The sequence below is a fragment of the Chaetura pelagica genome, unplaced genomic scaffold (genome assembly GCF_000747805.2).
Source record: "Chaetura pelagica isolate M959 unplaced genomic scaffold, ChaPel_1.0 scaffold142, whole genome shotgun sequence".
NCBI lineage: Eukaryota > Metazoa > Chordata > Aves > Apodiformes > Apodidae > Chaetura > Chaetura pelagica.
The window spans coordinates 719,824-733,788 of NW_009952973.1; the positions used below are offsets into that span (position 1 = coordinate 719,824).

At 50.6% G+C, this 13,965-nt stretch overlaps 1 protein-coding gene across 1 annotated transcript in view; it reads left to right on the forward strand.

Moving 5' to 3' along the window:
* IGFBP7 (insulin-like growth factor binding protein 7) overlaps positions 1-13,965 on the forward strand; it is a 19,183-nt gene that overhangs the window by 1,006 nt on the left and 4,212 nt on the right. Inside the window, exon 2 of the mRNA XM_009995965.1 lies at positions 12,536-12,645. Coding sequence (XP_009994267.1) covers positions 12,536-12,645 — 110 coding nt within the window. The remainder of the gene's footprint in view (positions 1-12,535; positions 12,646-13,965) is intronic.

A 13,965-nucleotide genomic window follows, 5' to 3' on the forward strand; every position in this document is an offset into this window, starting at 1 on the left:
GGGAGCGTCCGTGTCCGGCTGCGCTGTCTTAACTTCACGGTGAAGAAGCTGGTCCCCAGTGCTGCTCGTTGCGTTTTCTCCCGTCGGGATGCTTGTTGGGAAAGTCAGGATTGTTTTCAAAGCCACCTGAAATGGACTTGGGAGTCCCTGTCCGGTGGTGCTGCCTGAACTTGGAGCAAGACTTGAGACCCGCCGCAGGAGCGCAGGGGAACTTCGGGGCTCTCTCCCGGATTCCAGCTCCGCGCCCGGGTCCCCTGCGCTGCTCTGCTCTTCGTGCTGCAGCCCGGGATGCTGTGACATGGGACACGAGGGCTGAGCTGCTATCCAGGGCAGGACATGGCAGAGGACGGCTGCAAACAGTGAGAGAACGAAATGACGTGAAATGGATGTGAAAAAGGAAATGGATGTGGAAGACAGAAATTCAGAGCCAACATTCTCTGGCTTGCTTCGTTCGGTTCAAAATGAAAACAGGCAGTTTCCAACCAGGACCTCAATTCTTCCCGAGCTGTTGCTTAGGGATGGTGCTCAAGGAGGAAACTGCTGCTGCGGAGCCTTTACTAAGGAATCTGGCTGCTGAGAGTGGGTTTTGCTGGGAGGGAGGGGTAGGACATAGCACACAAGCCATTTACTGAGCGTTTCAAGGACAATATTGTGGCGCCAGGGCTGGTTTGGGGGAGGAGTGTTTTCATAAACACAGTATGTCTGGGGTCACAACCGCCACCTCCTTCCCTTCCTTCCCATAACAGCCTGAAAGGCTGGGTAAGGATTAGGTTATGCACTTTGATGTTGCCCACTAAATGCCCTGCATGGCTTTTCACAAACTTTGTGCGAAACATTAGGCTTATGTGTTGGCCAGAAACGTGGTACAGTGTTAACTCCTGGGGGAAAGGAGCTTCAGCCCATAGTCTAATGTGGGAGGAGAGGAGAATGGTCTCTGTCTGGACCTTTGTCTGGCGTTTGGAAGGAGCCTTTCCTGCCCAGCAGACTTGGGAGATGATCACAGCAGTCCTAGAAATACATGCTGTTCCTTGGCCCTGCCAGCCCAGACCAAGTGAGCTGAGATGTTCCAAAGATGTCTGATGTCACATTTCAGGTACGTAGTTGAGAAGAGGGCTGCATTCTCACTTGTCTTGCCTAAAGTTACCTGGGAGTTTGTGGCAAAGCAGTTATAGATACTCATGTTGCAAGCTACCACCCCAACGCTTGGCTGCACTTCCCTATGGCCACCCCAGACTAGATGCTGTTTTGGCTTGCTGAGGGTTTTGAACCAGACTAGGGAGGCAGAGTCTGATGGTGGGGTTTGATAGCACCTCATGTTTGCTGGGCAGGATGGTGGGAAGCCACTGACCCACCGGACTCAAACAGCTCCCACAGGATTTTCTCCATCCTCTGCTCACCACACCAGCAGCTTCTCTGAAGAAGACCACAGTGTGGGACAGCACTACATGCACAAACTGCATCCCTTCCTTGGAGAACACCCCTTCGTGTGTGCAGGTGTGCAGCAAGACACCTTTGCAGGCTGTTACCTGTCATTTAAGAACCTCATTGGAGCATATGGTGCCAAGCCACTGGCAAGGTGTCCCCTTCTCTGTCACTCTGGGGAGCCACTGTTCTTTTGGCTCCTGTCACCTGGGAGAGCTCTGAGCCAGCATCTTGGGGAAGGGGTCAGGAGGGACAGGGGCTGCTCAGCAGTGGTGTCACAACTTACTCTTCTGAGAATTCTCTCAGCTGCGTGAACTGTCCTTGTGCTGTGGACCTTCTTGTTATGTTACATATCATTCTGTGGCTTGCAGCTGGGAGGGGGACTCGGCCCGCACACGTGGGACACATCTGGAAGTATTTCTGAAGCCCTCAGGGCCTCCTGGCAATGAGGACTGTTGGGTGGGGAGGGGAGTTGTAATCTCCACACAGAGTTTGAAACAATGGCAGGAGAGGCCATCCATCACATCAGCCCCAAAGGAAAAAGCCTCTTTTCAGTATCTTTCCAGATAGGAGATGGCAGTTTCCTGGGTTTCTGAAAGACCCTAGATGCTGTGGGAATCAAACAGTGGAAGTTCTGACTTTTGCCATTTCCTACCACATATGGGCATGGTCTCCTTAAGGCACTGTCCAGGGTGGGCTCCTGTACAGGGACACTACAAACAGGCAGGATCCTGCCTACATCAGTTAATTGTGTGACAGCTTTTGCACAGAAATAAGTCCTTGGAGGACAGAGGACTTGGTCTTTCTGCTCGGGGCAGATGGGCTCTCAGGTGTCTCTGCATGCACTTGCTGGACTATCAGGACCATGTAATTTGGGTCCAAAAGTAAGCAGCCTTTCAAGTCTGAGAAGACATCCAGAAAAAATGTTTCCAGCAGTCAGTCCCAACTGTGATTTCTCTTTTTTTTTTTTTATTTCCCCAAGTAGAGCTGGAGAAGGAGGGCTTGATTTGCACATCCTATTGGAAATGTGTTGCTTGGGAGGAGGAAATGCAGAGTTGTGGCTGCTGTTGGCCCTTGCTGACCTCGGCAGGAAGGGCAGCAGCTGGAGATGGGTCATCCAGTGGAAGAGGGAATGCATCTGCAAACAGATTATTGGTAGATGCTCCTCCTCACCCACCCTAGCACTGCAGTATGCTGGGGCTGGCAGGCAAGAGACAGGACATGGACAGATGCAAATGGGGCAAATGCTGCTGGTTTATCCCTTTCCTGATTCCCACCACTTTTTGCTCAAACCTCACCAGCTGGGCAAGGTGGGAATGAGGTTAACCACAGCCACCCCCTCTCCTTCTGCCTCGAGACCAGCATCAGCCACAGGCAATTAAAAGACTTGGTTAACTGGGGTTGCATTCTGTACCCTCTCTCTGTTTGTCTCCCTCTCTGTCCCATTTGTCCCAGGTAATCAAAGGGTCCAAAGGAAGTACAGCTGCTGAGAGGGCAGTCCTACTGATTTGTCATGTATAATATCATGGGGGCATGAGTAAAGAAAGCCACATGGAAACAAAGGCTTAACATGCAAAATACTCCTTGAGACACTTTTTTTCCACCATATTTCCAAGGGGATAGAAGTTCATGAAAATTATATTTGACAAAGCTGACCAAATGCAGGTCTGGTCGAGCTTTTCGTATTAATCACGGTGCTTGTCACAGGGTTTTCTGTGCAATGCTCTGCAGTTTTTGCTTGCTAAGAGATACTGCCCACCAGCTGGGAAAAAACTTGGATGTTTCTTTGTTGTTAAATTGCAAAAGGAAGGAGCCAGTTCTCGGCCCTGCATAATTTGCCTTGACCTTGTCCTTGGGATTTTCTTTCTGCTGCTTTTTTCCCAGACCTCTCAGATCCAATGCCTGTGTTCTTAGTACAAAAATAGTGAAGCGATGCAGAAAAAGGTATTTCCGTTGCAGCCAAAATTTCCTGCTGGAGGGCAAAGGGGGACATGGTTGAGAAGAGTTTGAGAGGATGGAAATAACCCTTGCTATACCTGCACTTGGCAGGTGCAGGGATCCAGCCAGTCCTTCCTGGAGTGGGGTGCACATGGGCAGGACTGCTGGGAATGGCTGGAAAAAGGCACTCTACTTGGTTCCCAATGCCTTGAGGCTGCCTGGCTGCTGTCACTCCTGTGTCAGCAGGGCATGGCAAAGCTGCCTGTGTTTGCTCTGGGGGAGCAGGCAGAGATCTCGTGGTGTTCCCTCTCCCCTGGCTGGGCTCTTGCTCTGCCCTCATTCTTGCACTCCCAGCTGGCTCTGGATTTGCCCTGCTCCCTACCAGGGAGCTACTCCTCACATCCCATCCATGCCCTCATGCCTCGGCAGCCTCTTTGTAGCTAATCCCAGTGGTGAGCCTGTGCAGGAGGTGGATACTGTGAACTTCTCCAGCTGCTTTCCAGCCTTGTCTTTAAATGGATTGGCCCTTTGCTCTCTGGCTACGAACACACATAGCTGTGCTCAGGTCCGCTGCCTGCTCTTGCAGGCAGGGCAGGCCCAGACACAAAGCAGAAGCCAGCTGGTGGGGCAGGTAAGGGTGGTGAGGGTCCACCCAGCAGGAGGGGAGACTGCCATAACAGCTGAGGAGCTGCCTTCTGCCACTGCCATCCCCCAGCTGTGCACAGATGTTCAGAAGAGCCTGTTCTGAGAAGAGCCTCTTATGGAGTTGATGGCTTTAGTAATTTAGGCTGAAATTAATTTTGCAGTGCATGCACTGAGGCTGTTTATGGCCAGCTGGGATCTGAGGCAGAAGGACCATGATACCCACTGCCATGCAGAGCCAACTGGCATAAAGAATTAGGGTTGCATGGCTCAGCTTAAGCCAGGCAGAAAAACAACCTCAAAGCACCAATCCCCATCAAAAAGCTAGCAGGATTTTTGGCATTAGAGTCTCTCTGAGCTGAAAAGTACCAGGCACAGACTTGTTGCCTAATCAGCACAAGAAGGGACAAATACCCCTGAGTCTCTCTTTCCATGAGCTACCAGCAAATAGCTGCTTCAAGGGACATGTCTTGACTGCTGGAAATACTGCTGAAGTTGCCTCATTACAGCCCAAAGCCCTTATGGTTTGAAGTCCCTGGTACTTGTTCCAGCAGAGGTGGGGTCTCCAGGTTGTTTTGCCCTTGTCAATCAAGGCTTTGTCTATATTTGATGTTCACTTCTCTCTTGGTGGAAGCCAAGTGCCTGTTCTTGCCCAAAAATAGAGTACCATAAAGTGACTCTCAGCAGACATCAGAGGACAGGGTCTCACTCTCCAGGGAACTGGTGCTGCTTTGTACCTACCTACAAAGACTTCCCAGAGGTAGAAACTCAGGGTCTCTCTGGTTGAAGGGCAGATTTACCAGCTTGCAAAGCAGCCTGATTTATTTCCATTATTCTGAATGTGGCTTGAATCTATATGGCTTCATTAAAGTAGTTTTCCAGCATTGGCAACTTGCAGGGGTTTGCCCTTGCAGGATCCATCACACAGGCTGCAGAGCAGCAGGACCAGGAGAGATGTTCTTTTAAAGCTGACTGTAACCAGCATTTGCCTAAATCTCTCTTTCACCAGCAATGAGATCACTGGAGCTGTGCTGTCCCCCCAGAGAGGTATCATGTTGCCTTGCCAGAAGCCCAGACAGGATCCCTCCTAGAAGGGTTATTTTGCTAAGGTGCCACCTGCCAGCTCTGGGGCTCAGAAGAAGGTGGGTGGAAGGTTTCTTGGCTGTCCTCAGGGCTTAAAAAATGGGCCGATGAACATAGTATTGTGGCTGCCAGACTCTCCTGGAGACTTGACAGCCCCAAGTGGCAAGTACACCCCTCCGAATTCCTGCCACTGTTCCAGCAGTGGTTTTGCTTTCCTAGTGCTTGCATGTCCCATGAAGCTACACATGCACTGCTAACAAAGAGGTGCCGAGTTCCCACAGATCAATTTCAAAACAAGAAACATAAATCACATCTGTTGGCTTATTTCATCCAAACTCAGCCATCCAGCCTTTGCCAGAAATATTTGAGTTTTGAGGGTGGTTTGGTGGGTTTTTTTATAAGCCACTGCCAGACCAGAGCAGGAACAGAGGTGTCCTGGTTTGAGCCAGGATGAAGCCAATTTTTCTTTTTACTGATTTTTTTTTTCCTTCAGTAAGCTTTCTTGTAGCTAGCAACAGTGTGTTCTGCTAGGCTGATAAGACAGTGGAATGTTTTTCTAACTACTGAGGCTTCAAGGCTGCACCTGCACTCTGCCGGCTCAGACACTATGGGGAGATCTGTGACCCCCCCGTAGGAGGCTGAGTTAGATGGACAGCAAAATTGGCCAAAGATATTCCATTCCATATATCTACGTAAGCTCAGAGGAAGGTCAGAGATCACAGGAGACAACTTCCTTCCTTCTTCTTCTTCTCCCCTTCTCTTCCGTCCATGGCTGGCGTCCGGGGAGGACTCTGTTCATCCATCACCGTCGATCCTCCGCCTTGATCTCTCCTGACCCCCATAACTCTCTGCTTTCTCCAGCAGCAGCTTCGGGATTCCTCGGGACTCTTCCCAGTTCAGGGAAGTGCTGTGGGAGTTGCTGGGGTGGGGGGAGGCGAGAGGCTTTTGCCCATTCCTGAACATATCTGTACATAATTGTATATATTTTCTTGTATGATTCATTAGTGTTTTAATTAACGCTGTGTAGTTTAGTTTTCAATCCAGCCAAGTCTCTCTCTTTTTCTCTCTCTCCTTCCCTACCTGGGTGGGAGGGGGAGGGGATCGAGAGCATTGTTGTCGGACCTGAGTCAAACTGTGACAAGAGGCTTGGGGGGAAACCTCCTGGGGGATGGCAGACTGCTGTTATCACTGGCATTGCCTCATATTCTCCTGATACAGCTGCCTTAAATTCAAAGGCTTGCAACTTTTAGATACCAGAGAGCATGGTTTGTCTCCAGTCACATTGTGCAAGCAACTCCTCTGGATTTGTACTTTTAGTTAACAAGTGGCTCAGATTGATTTAGTTCTTTCTCCTGTTCTTCCTTTCCTGGATTTGAAGGGACTTAAAAGAATGTCCATGCTTTAGGAGTGTTTTTGCTGGTGAAAGAGATTTAGACAAATTGTTGCTAAATCATCTGTGGTTGGAAATGAACAAAATTCCCTAATTCTTCCAGGAAGCTGGTTTGGGTTTCTTCATTATCTGGGAGTGGGGGTCTTGCAGCAGTGGCCTTCTAGCTGATTTCTCCCACCTCAAAGGATAGCATTGCATTTGCACGTGGCTCTTGCCAGCAGTTTTGTGCTGTGTCCAAAGAGTCCATGGCAGAGCAGAGGTGTGCAGGTGTGTGGTGGGGTTACACCTTTTGTTTTGGGTCCTTTCAGATGCAGTGTGATGTGGGGATGTGATGTTTTTCAGTGTGGTGCTTGCTTTCCCAGCACACAGTGCATTGGGATTTTGAGACATTTTATGGGCTGATGTGTTATGCTGGTATTTTTTAAATTAATCTGTAACTTTGGGTTTTTTCCACAGAGGTAGGATAGGCCATAAATTCCTCCTTAAAAGGCAGTTAGTTATTTTTAAAGGTTTTGGTCATTGGAGCTTGAGGTTTTATGGTTACTGTGCTAGAATATTACTAGGGAAGCTGTTTAATATATTACTCGGCAGCTCAGAGCCTTGGAGAGCACCAATATGCCAGGGACTATGCAAAAACATCTGCTGCCCAAGTGGATCTCATATTTCACCTGTGTCTTCATTCTCAGTCATTGTAACATATCCAAAATCACTAGGAAGGAATGATTGCAGATCAGCACATTCCTCCCCACGTTTGTTTTTTCTGTTGCTGCAAAGGCAAGCTGTGTTTAAAAAAATGTGTTCAATCCTTTGTTGGGCTGAGGTTGATTGAGGTCCACACTAAATAGGAGATTACCATGTAACAAGTCTAATCAGGTCGGACTTTTGAAAGCCCTGCTTGCTTTTCCATGCATAAATGCTGCCATGCCTTGTTTCCATGTCTCCCATGCAAGCTTTTTACGTTCTTTCCAGACTTCAGATCGTGGTTGTCCTTGTGCCATAATGACAGTTTGGTTAGCAAAACTGAGCTGAGGTTACATGAAGAGAAGAGGGGGGTGGTGGCCAGAAAGAGAAAAGTTTTATTGATAGAGCTTGTCTGGGAGGTCCAGGGCAAAAAAAAAATCCAAATAGGCATCCAGATACGGCTGGGAAGTAGCAAGTGTGTTTCCAGAAAGCTACTGCCCCTATGGCCCTGGGGACAGCATAATTCAGAGACTGACAAAAGGATGGGGAGGTGGGAAAAGGCAGCATTCCCGAACCGTGGTGAAAGAGCAGGAGTGGGATTTCCAGCTGTACTGGTCTGCTCCATGCTGAGTTTAGTGTGGTGGGAGCAGGAGGTCCATGGGAGACAGAAAGTGGCCCAGGGCCTTGCCTCACAGACTCAGTTTCAAGTCTGCAGGGCTTGTGGCAAAGCTGCGTTTGCATTTGCAGCCTTTCTGGGGTCACTGGGCTGCTGCAGTCTGAGGGGGAGCATCTGAGCAGGCTTAGCACTCAGCATCTGCTTTGGTCTGGATGTCTCAGAGCTTCCTTCCTTCTGTAACTCCTTCAGTCTCTTCAAGGCCAGGTTAAAGGAGGGGGGAAGTGCTTTCAGAAAGAGGCAAAGGAGGATTGTAAATCTGCCAGAAAGCAGCAGACAGCTTTGGGAACGGGGAAGGCCAGGAGCTGCTTGCACTTCCCGCCTCCCACTGCCTCTGGCAGAGCACTGGCCTGGGAGGGAGCAGTTGAGGCCGTGCCAGCCAGAATGAGTGGATTCTGCTTACGGAAGGTTTCCCCTTCTCCATATAAAGTAATTTTGAAGGGAAAATACTTTCTCAGTGACCTAGGAGACTGAAGTGGGTCTATTTTCAGACTTGCAAGAGCTTGTGAGGGTGAGCAGTGTCTAGCTTTCTCTTTGCCTTGCTGTCTCACAGAAGGTGTTCCCTGTCTGTGTTTCAGCGGGGCTGTGGCACTGCAGTGGGGTGCTCAGGAGGGCTGCCCGTGGGAACAAAGCTGGCACCCACTTGAGCTTCAGCCTATGGTCCAGAGCTTCTTAGGTTCATGGTCGGGACTTCCCACACACACCCAAGTGCCAGGGCATACCCCTCAGTGCTTAATGTTGAGCTCACTTTTGCCTTCAGTAGCATACCTGTAGCCCTCTTGAGATCAGCAAAAATGTCACTGCTCTGCTTTCTGGGCTGTGATTTATTTCGTGTGTGTGTGTACACTGAAGGATGATCAGCAAGGACCAGCCACCCCTGAGCTGTGATAGACCATCCAGGTACCAGTGAGGGGCAGGAAGGTGGGCTGGGAGATGCCAGAGCTCTGCCTGGTGCGGCTGAGCAGAGAAGAGGTGTCCAGCACAGGAGGGTTGTCAGGAACAGATGACAAAGCATAGCCTCATCAAAGAAGTCACAGCTGCCTGCTGCTGAGGCAGAGAAGCAAGGACACAACAGCAATGGGAACTCCTCTCCACCTGCTGCTTTTGACATAATGCAGGCTGTCAGCTCCCCGGGATCTGCAGAAGAAACAGTCCCTGTGTTTCAGGCTCATTCACCCTTCCAGAGGAGCTCACTGGCTCTGCAAAATAAGCCAGGGAGAGCTATTTGTCTTGGGAACAATGGGTAGAGCAAGGTGGAAATGCCTGAAGTGCCTTTGGAGAGCAGCTGATCTTGATCAGTCTATGCTGTCCTCTTGGCCAAGGAGCTCCTGCACAGCTGGGGCAAATAATGTCAGGGAGCATCCTGTGTATCCACAGTGCTCCCGACTTGGTGCCTGGTGGGGAGCAGGGACCTCTCACCCATATTGGTGGCTGTGACCATTTTCATCAGCAGGTACAACCCACAAGTCCCCTGTTGCTGTGTCCCCTGGCCACCTCTGGCTGCTTCGGGGGCCTGTGGGAGAGAGCATGAGTGGGACCAGCACAGGCAATGAGCTGGGTGGCTGCCACGCACCTGGGTGTCAGCTTGCTGTGGTGGGAGTCTGACTGCTGCTCTGGCCTGTCATGGTTTGACTTTAAATCTGCTGACTTCTTGGCCTTTCTCATTTATTTTTAGTGGAGGAAGAAGCACTACTCTAGCGTTTTGGCTGTCTGGATTTAAGTCAAATATCTCAAGGAACCACACTGACTCTTCCCATGACACCGTTGCATCTCTTGGGACACGTAGACAGAGGGGGAGGCCTGTGAATGCTCCCATTTGGTTTTGCAGCCAAAGGCATAGTCTCACATTCCTCCCCGTTAGATCAGGATGCACGTCCTGAGCTAGAGTCTGGATCTGCATTGTAAGAGCCAGGCTCTCACTGTGCTGTGGCTGCTGTGCTGAGCCAGCTGGAGCTTTGCTGTGAAGTGGTGCAGGCAGTTCCCCTTTCCAGGGAAGATAAACAATATCTCCTCACACAGGAGGTGAGTAGAAATTCCCTCTCTCTTTTGCCCTGCCAGCAGTTGCTGCAGAAAAATCCTGGTATGACCTGCTCCTGGCAGGGTGAGCAAACACTCACAGGCAGAGAGAAAACTCAGTGGCAGCTGAGACTGAGACAACCTCAGGCAGTGGATTTAGCAGTGTGTTGAATGCTGCCAGTTCACAACCAGGGAAGAATTAAGCCAGAACCTGGAAGAACAGAACAGTGCCTTAAAATCCACCTGGCTTTTAGCATAAAAATCAGTTTTCCCTCCTTTCTGCAGTGGGAGATGGTGGTCATCTGAAGGCAGCTGTGTTTCTCCTGCCTCATAGAGAACCCCAGCAACCAGTGATACAGATGGTGTCACAGAGGGGAAAAGGTAGCCCTGCCTCTGAGGGCCGGGCCCCAAGCTCTGTCCTGGGAAGGGCACCTTGCACATGGAGGGCTTTGCACAGCTGGAGCAGCAGCCTGCAGCTGCAGCAGGCCATGCTGGGTGCACATCTGCTGGAGATCCTTGCAGAACATGGTGGGAGCTAAGCAGCCCAGGGATATCCGTGTCCCACCAGAGCCACCAAGTGCCTTCTTATCCAAGGGACACCAGAAATAGAACAGCAGGGCTGTGCAGGAAACGCCACACTGGGGAATGGAAGCAGAGCGTGTGACCTGAGGTGGCCCTGCCGTGGGGATGGCCATTCCCCAGGGATGGCAGTACCCTGGGCTGGCCACAGCAGGGGCCAGGCAGTGCTTCAGGCAGGAGCCTGCTGGGGTGCCAGCCCCACAGATCACCCACTGCAACTGTGCTGTGACTGTGCTCTGGGGAACAACCTCTGACGAGGTGTTGCTGAGAGTGCAGAGCTGGGTATGGTCCTGAGGTGCCGATCTGCTCTGGGCCACCTGGAGCAGGGATAACTCCAGCGCCCTTCCAGACAGGAAAAGGTGCTGGGACTCCAACATACCCCTTTCCTGGCCAGCACCCAGGAATCAATTCATGCAGCAGCACAACCATCAACAGGGTAAGAGACAATGAAACGCTGCTGAAATCCTTTTCTCAGCTGAGAGACTCAGTTGTGTGCAGATGAGGAGCACCTGGGTTGTGATGTCTGTCAGGAAACCAGCCCGTGCTGATCATTAGGTGTGGTTTTTACCCATCACCAGGGGCTACACATAAACGATCCCTGCAGCTGCCTCCTGTTAAAACCAGGACTGGGATACCTCTGTAATGGAGAATTTGGATTGCAGCCACCCCATGTCTCTTAGCACCTTCCCACCAGCAGTCTGTGTACAGTCATTCCTGGGCAAGGAAGTCTGGGAAGAGAAGAGCAAACACTTCTCTAGGATCATGCCAGCTGCTCAGAAGTGGGGACCCACCTTGGAATCCCTTGGACTAAGACAAAGAGATGGCTGCTGTCCTCTTGCTTGTGATACCGGTGTGGATCTTCCCAGATCCTGAGGAGCAAAAAAGACACCAGCTTTTTGCTGGAAGACGTTGGTGCAGTGGGATGCTCCCCACTGCCTGCAAGTGGGCTGCAGAGCAGAGAGCACATGCAGGGCTGAGGTCAGTGTATGTTCAGGAGCCCTGAAGGAGGATCAGGACCCAGATCTACCTTTTATAGTGCTGGGAACAAGGCATGGTCTGTGGGTTAGCACACCCGGGGGCTTCGTCAGGCTGGCTCTGGAGTACTTGTTCACATAGGAAATGTCTTCTCCTGGTGGAGACTAATGGGAGCTTCAGTTTCCTGTTGCTGCCTGCATCTTCAGAGCAGAAGGGGAAAAACTGCTGTGTTCTTCAAGCTATCAATAAGTGGAAATAAACACTATGTGCTTCTTTGGTCTGCACTTCCTACTGTGGGGAATTAATAGCTGTTTTTTGCAAAACAACCTCACTAAAGTGGGATTGAAAAGAAAAGGCCATTCTTTCCTTTCTGGGATATGGGTTAGTCTTCAACATTTCCCAGCCTGAGGGGTAAACATTTTCAGCCAGATATGCAAAACAGCTCTGTTCTCATCTGGCTTTGGAAACAGCTCCTTGTTTAACTAGGGATTGGAACTCTGTGAGAAAAAACAGAGCTCTGCATTCACCTTTTCCTTCCAGGATCCCTTCTAAAGAGAGCTCTGCCACCCTCCAGCCAGCCTCCTTTGGCTGGATATCACACGCAGGTAAAACAGTAGCAGCATAACATTGAATTCTGCTAGCCACAGGCTTTGCTGCAGATTAAAATCATGTGGGGGAAAAACGGTGCTGCAGAGCTGCCCAAGCCCTCTGTGGCATGGGAGAGTGCATGGAACCACCTTGTCTCCTGGGGGACTTCTTTCCTCCTTGGCAGCTGAATGTCAGTGATTCACTTGGCTGCATGGTGAGCAGAGGCAGCAGTTTGTAAAATCCTGCTCAGCCCCTGAGGTAACAGAATACAAACACTATCTCACCGCTGACCACCTGAACTGCACATCATTCAAGTTTCTGTCTGGGACAAATGCCCATCAGCTGAAAAGCTTAAGGTCAGATGCATATGTCACTTTGGAGAGGAAAATGCTGTGATGTGGGATCAGCCCAGCAAGCTTTGCTCCAAGCAGAGACCCCCTTCACCTCATCCTCAAAACCCATCAAAAGTGATTAGTCCCACTTAAAAGGCTAGAAAGGAGACAGGCTTGCAGTCACCTGGTGCTTAAAATAATTTCTCCCTTTTGTAGGACCCTCTATTGTGACCCCTCCCAAGGATATCTGGAATGTGACAGGAGCACAGATCTACCTGAGCTGTGAAGTCATGGGCATCCCAACCCCTGTCCTCATCTGGAACAAGGTAAGGGCCCTCCTCAGAGCTCTTAGACCATAGCAAACCTGAGGCAGCTGAAAGTGCCTGGAAAGCATAAAGGCCATAGCAGATCCCTCCGTACAAACACACTTCTTCAGTGACTTCTCCCATTAGTGCAGTTCTGTCCACCCCCAAACATCTGGCTTTGCTTAGTCTTGAGTCATTGCTTTTCCTAAACTCTTGTTGATCCTGAGGCAGAACAGGATTTGTGTTTCTCTTGGTAGCGTCTGGTATTCAGAGAACGCAGGGAAGGTCCCTTGACCTGCTGTCACCCTGCTGGCAGCAGTGACTGAGGTGGTGGGACATGGCTCATCTGTGTTGGGAACACAAGCCATGTGGGGCAGTTATCTCTGGGATCCAGCAGTGTTCTGATTTTGGCAGCATGCTGGTAACACCTGGCTTGGGGCGGGGACCAATGTTGAGCAGAGGCTCCTAGCCCTAGGGCTGAGAGTCCCTGCATAGCCCCTGTAGTCTCTTCAAATACCACAGGTTTGTGAACACTCAGCAGATGTCTTAAAATTAAGCTGAAGCAGTACTAAGCTTAAGAATACTACAGAGAAAAAAAACATATTGGCCCAAAGGTTGCTCTGTCCTGGGACAGCAAGCTCAGAGCAGACTGTCGGGTGAGTATACAATGTAGGCATGGTGACCCAGGCAGCATTTTCTGCTTGTTTACAAGCAGACACCGTGGTTACACTGACTGTCAGTGCTGCTCCGCTTTTCCTGCCTCTTCCTCATGGCCAAGGGACTGCTTAACCTGGAGACAGCAGGGGCTGACTACCACTTGTTCTGTGCTGTGCTCTGGGTTCAGATATGCAGTACTGGGGAACAGCTGCACTGCTGTGCTTTCTTGTTGATGCTGTGCCCACCAGGAGGGACTACCTGCTTTGCTGCAGCAGAAACCTCCGGGGATGTTGCTTGCCTGTTGGGAAGAGGAGAGGTCATGCAAGGAGAGCCCATTCCGGAGAAACATGCAGAGACTCATTTCTCTGCTGCTGCCAAGCTAAAAAGCCTAATGGTCAGGGAAGTTGCAGGGGGAGCCTCTCCAAACAAGGACAACAGTCAGCTCCTGCTGTCCCCGCAGTCCCAAGCCAGAAGGCAGCTGCTCCAGCCTGCAGAAATGGATCAGTGTGTGGCTACCAGCAGCTGCAGGCAGCCAAATCTTCCTTGTTCACACATACATCATTTGATGGGCTAAATGTACCCTTGGGAACATGCACACGAGTTCTGTGAGACTGTCAGCACAGGGCATGTTTGCACACCCCAATCCCAGTACCATCCACACCAGAAAACTCCTGCCCTGTCTGT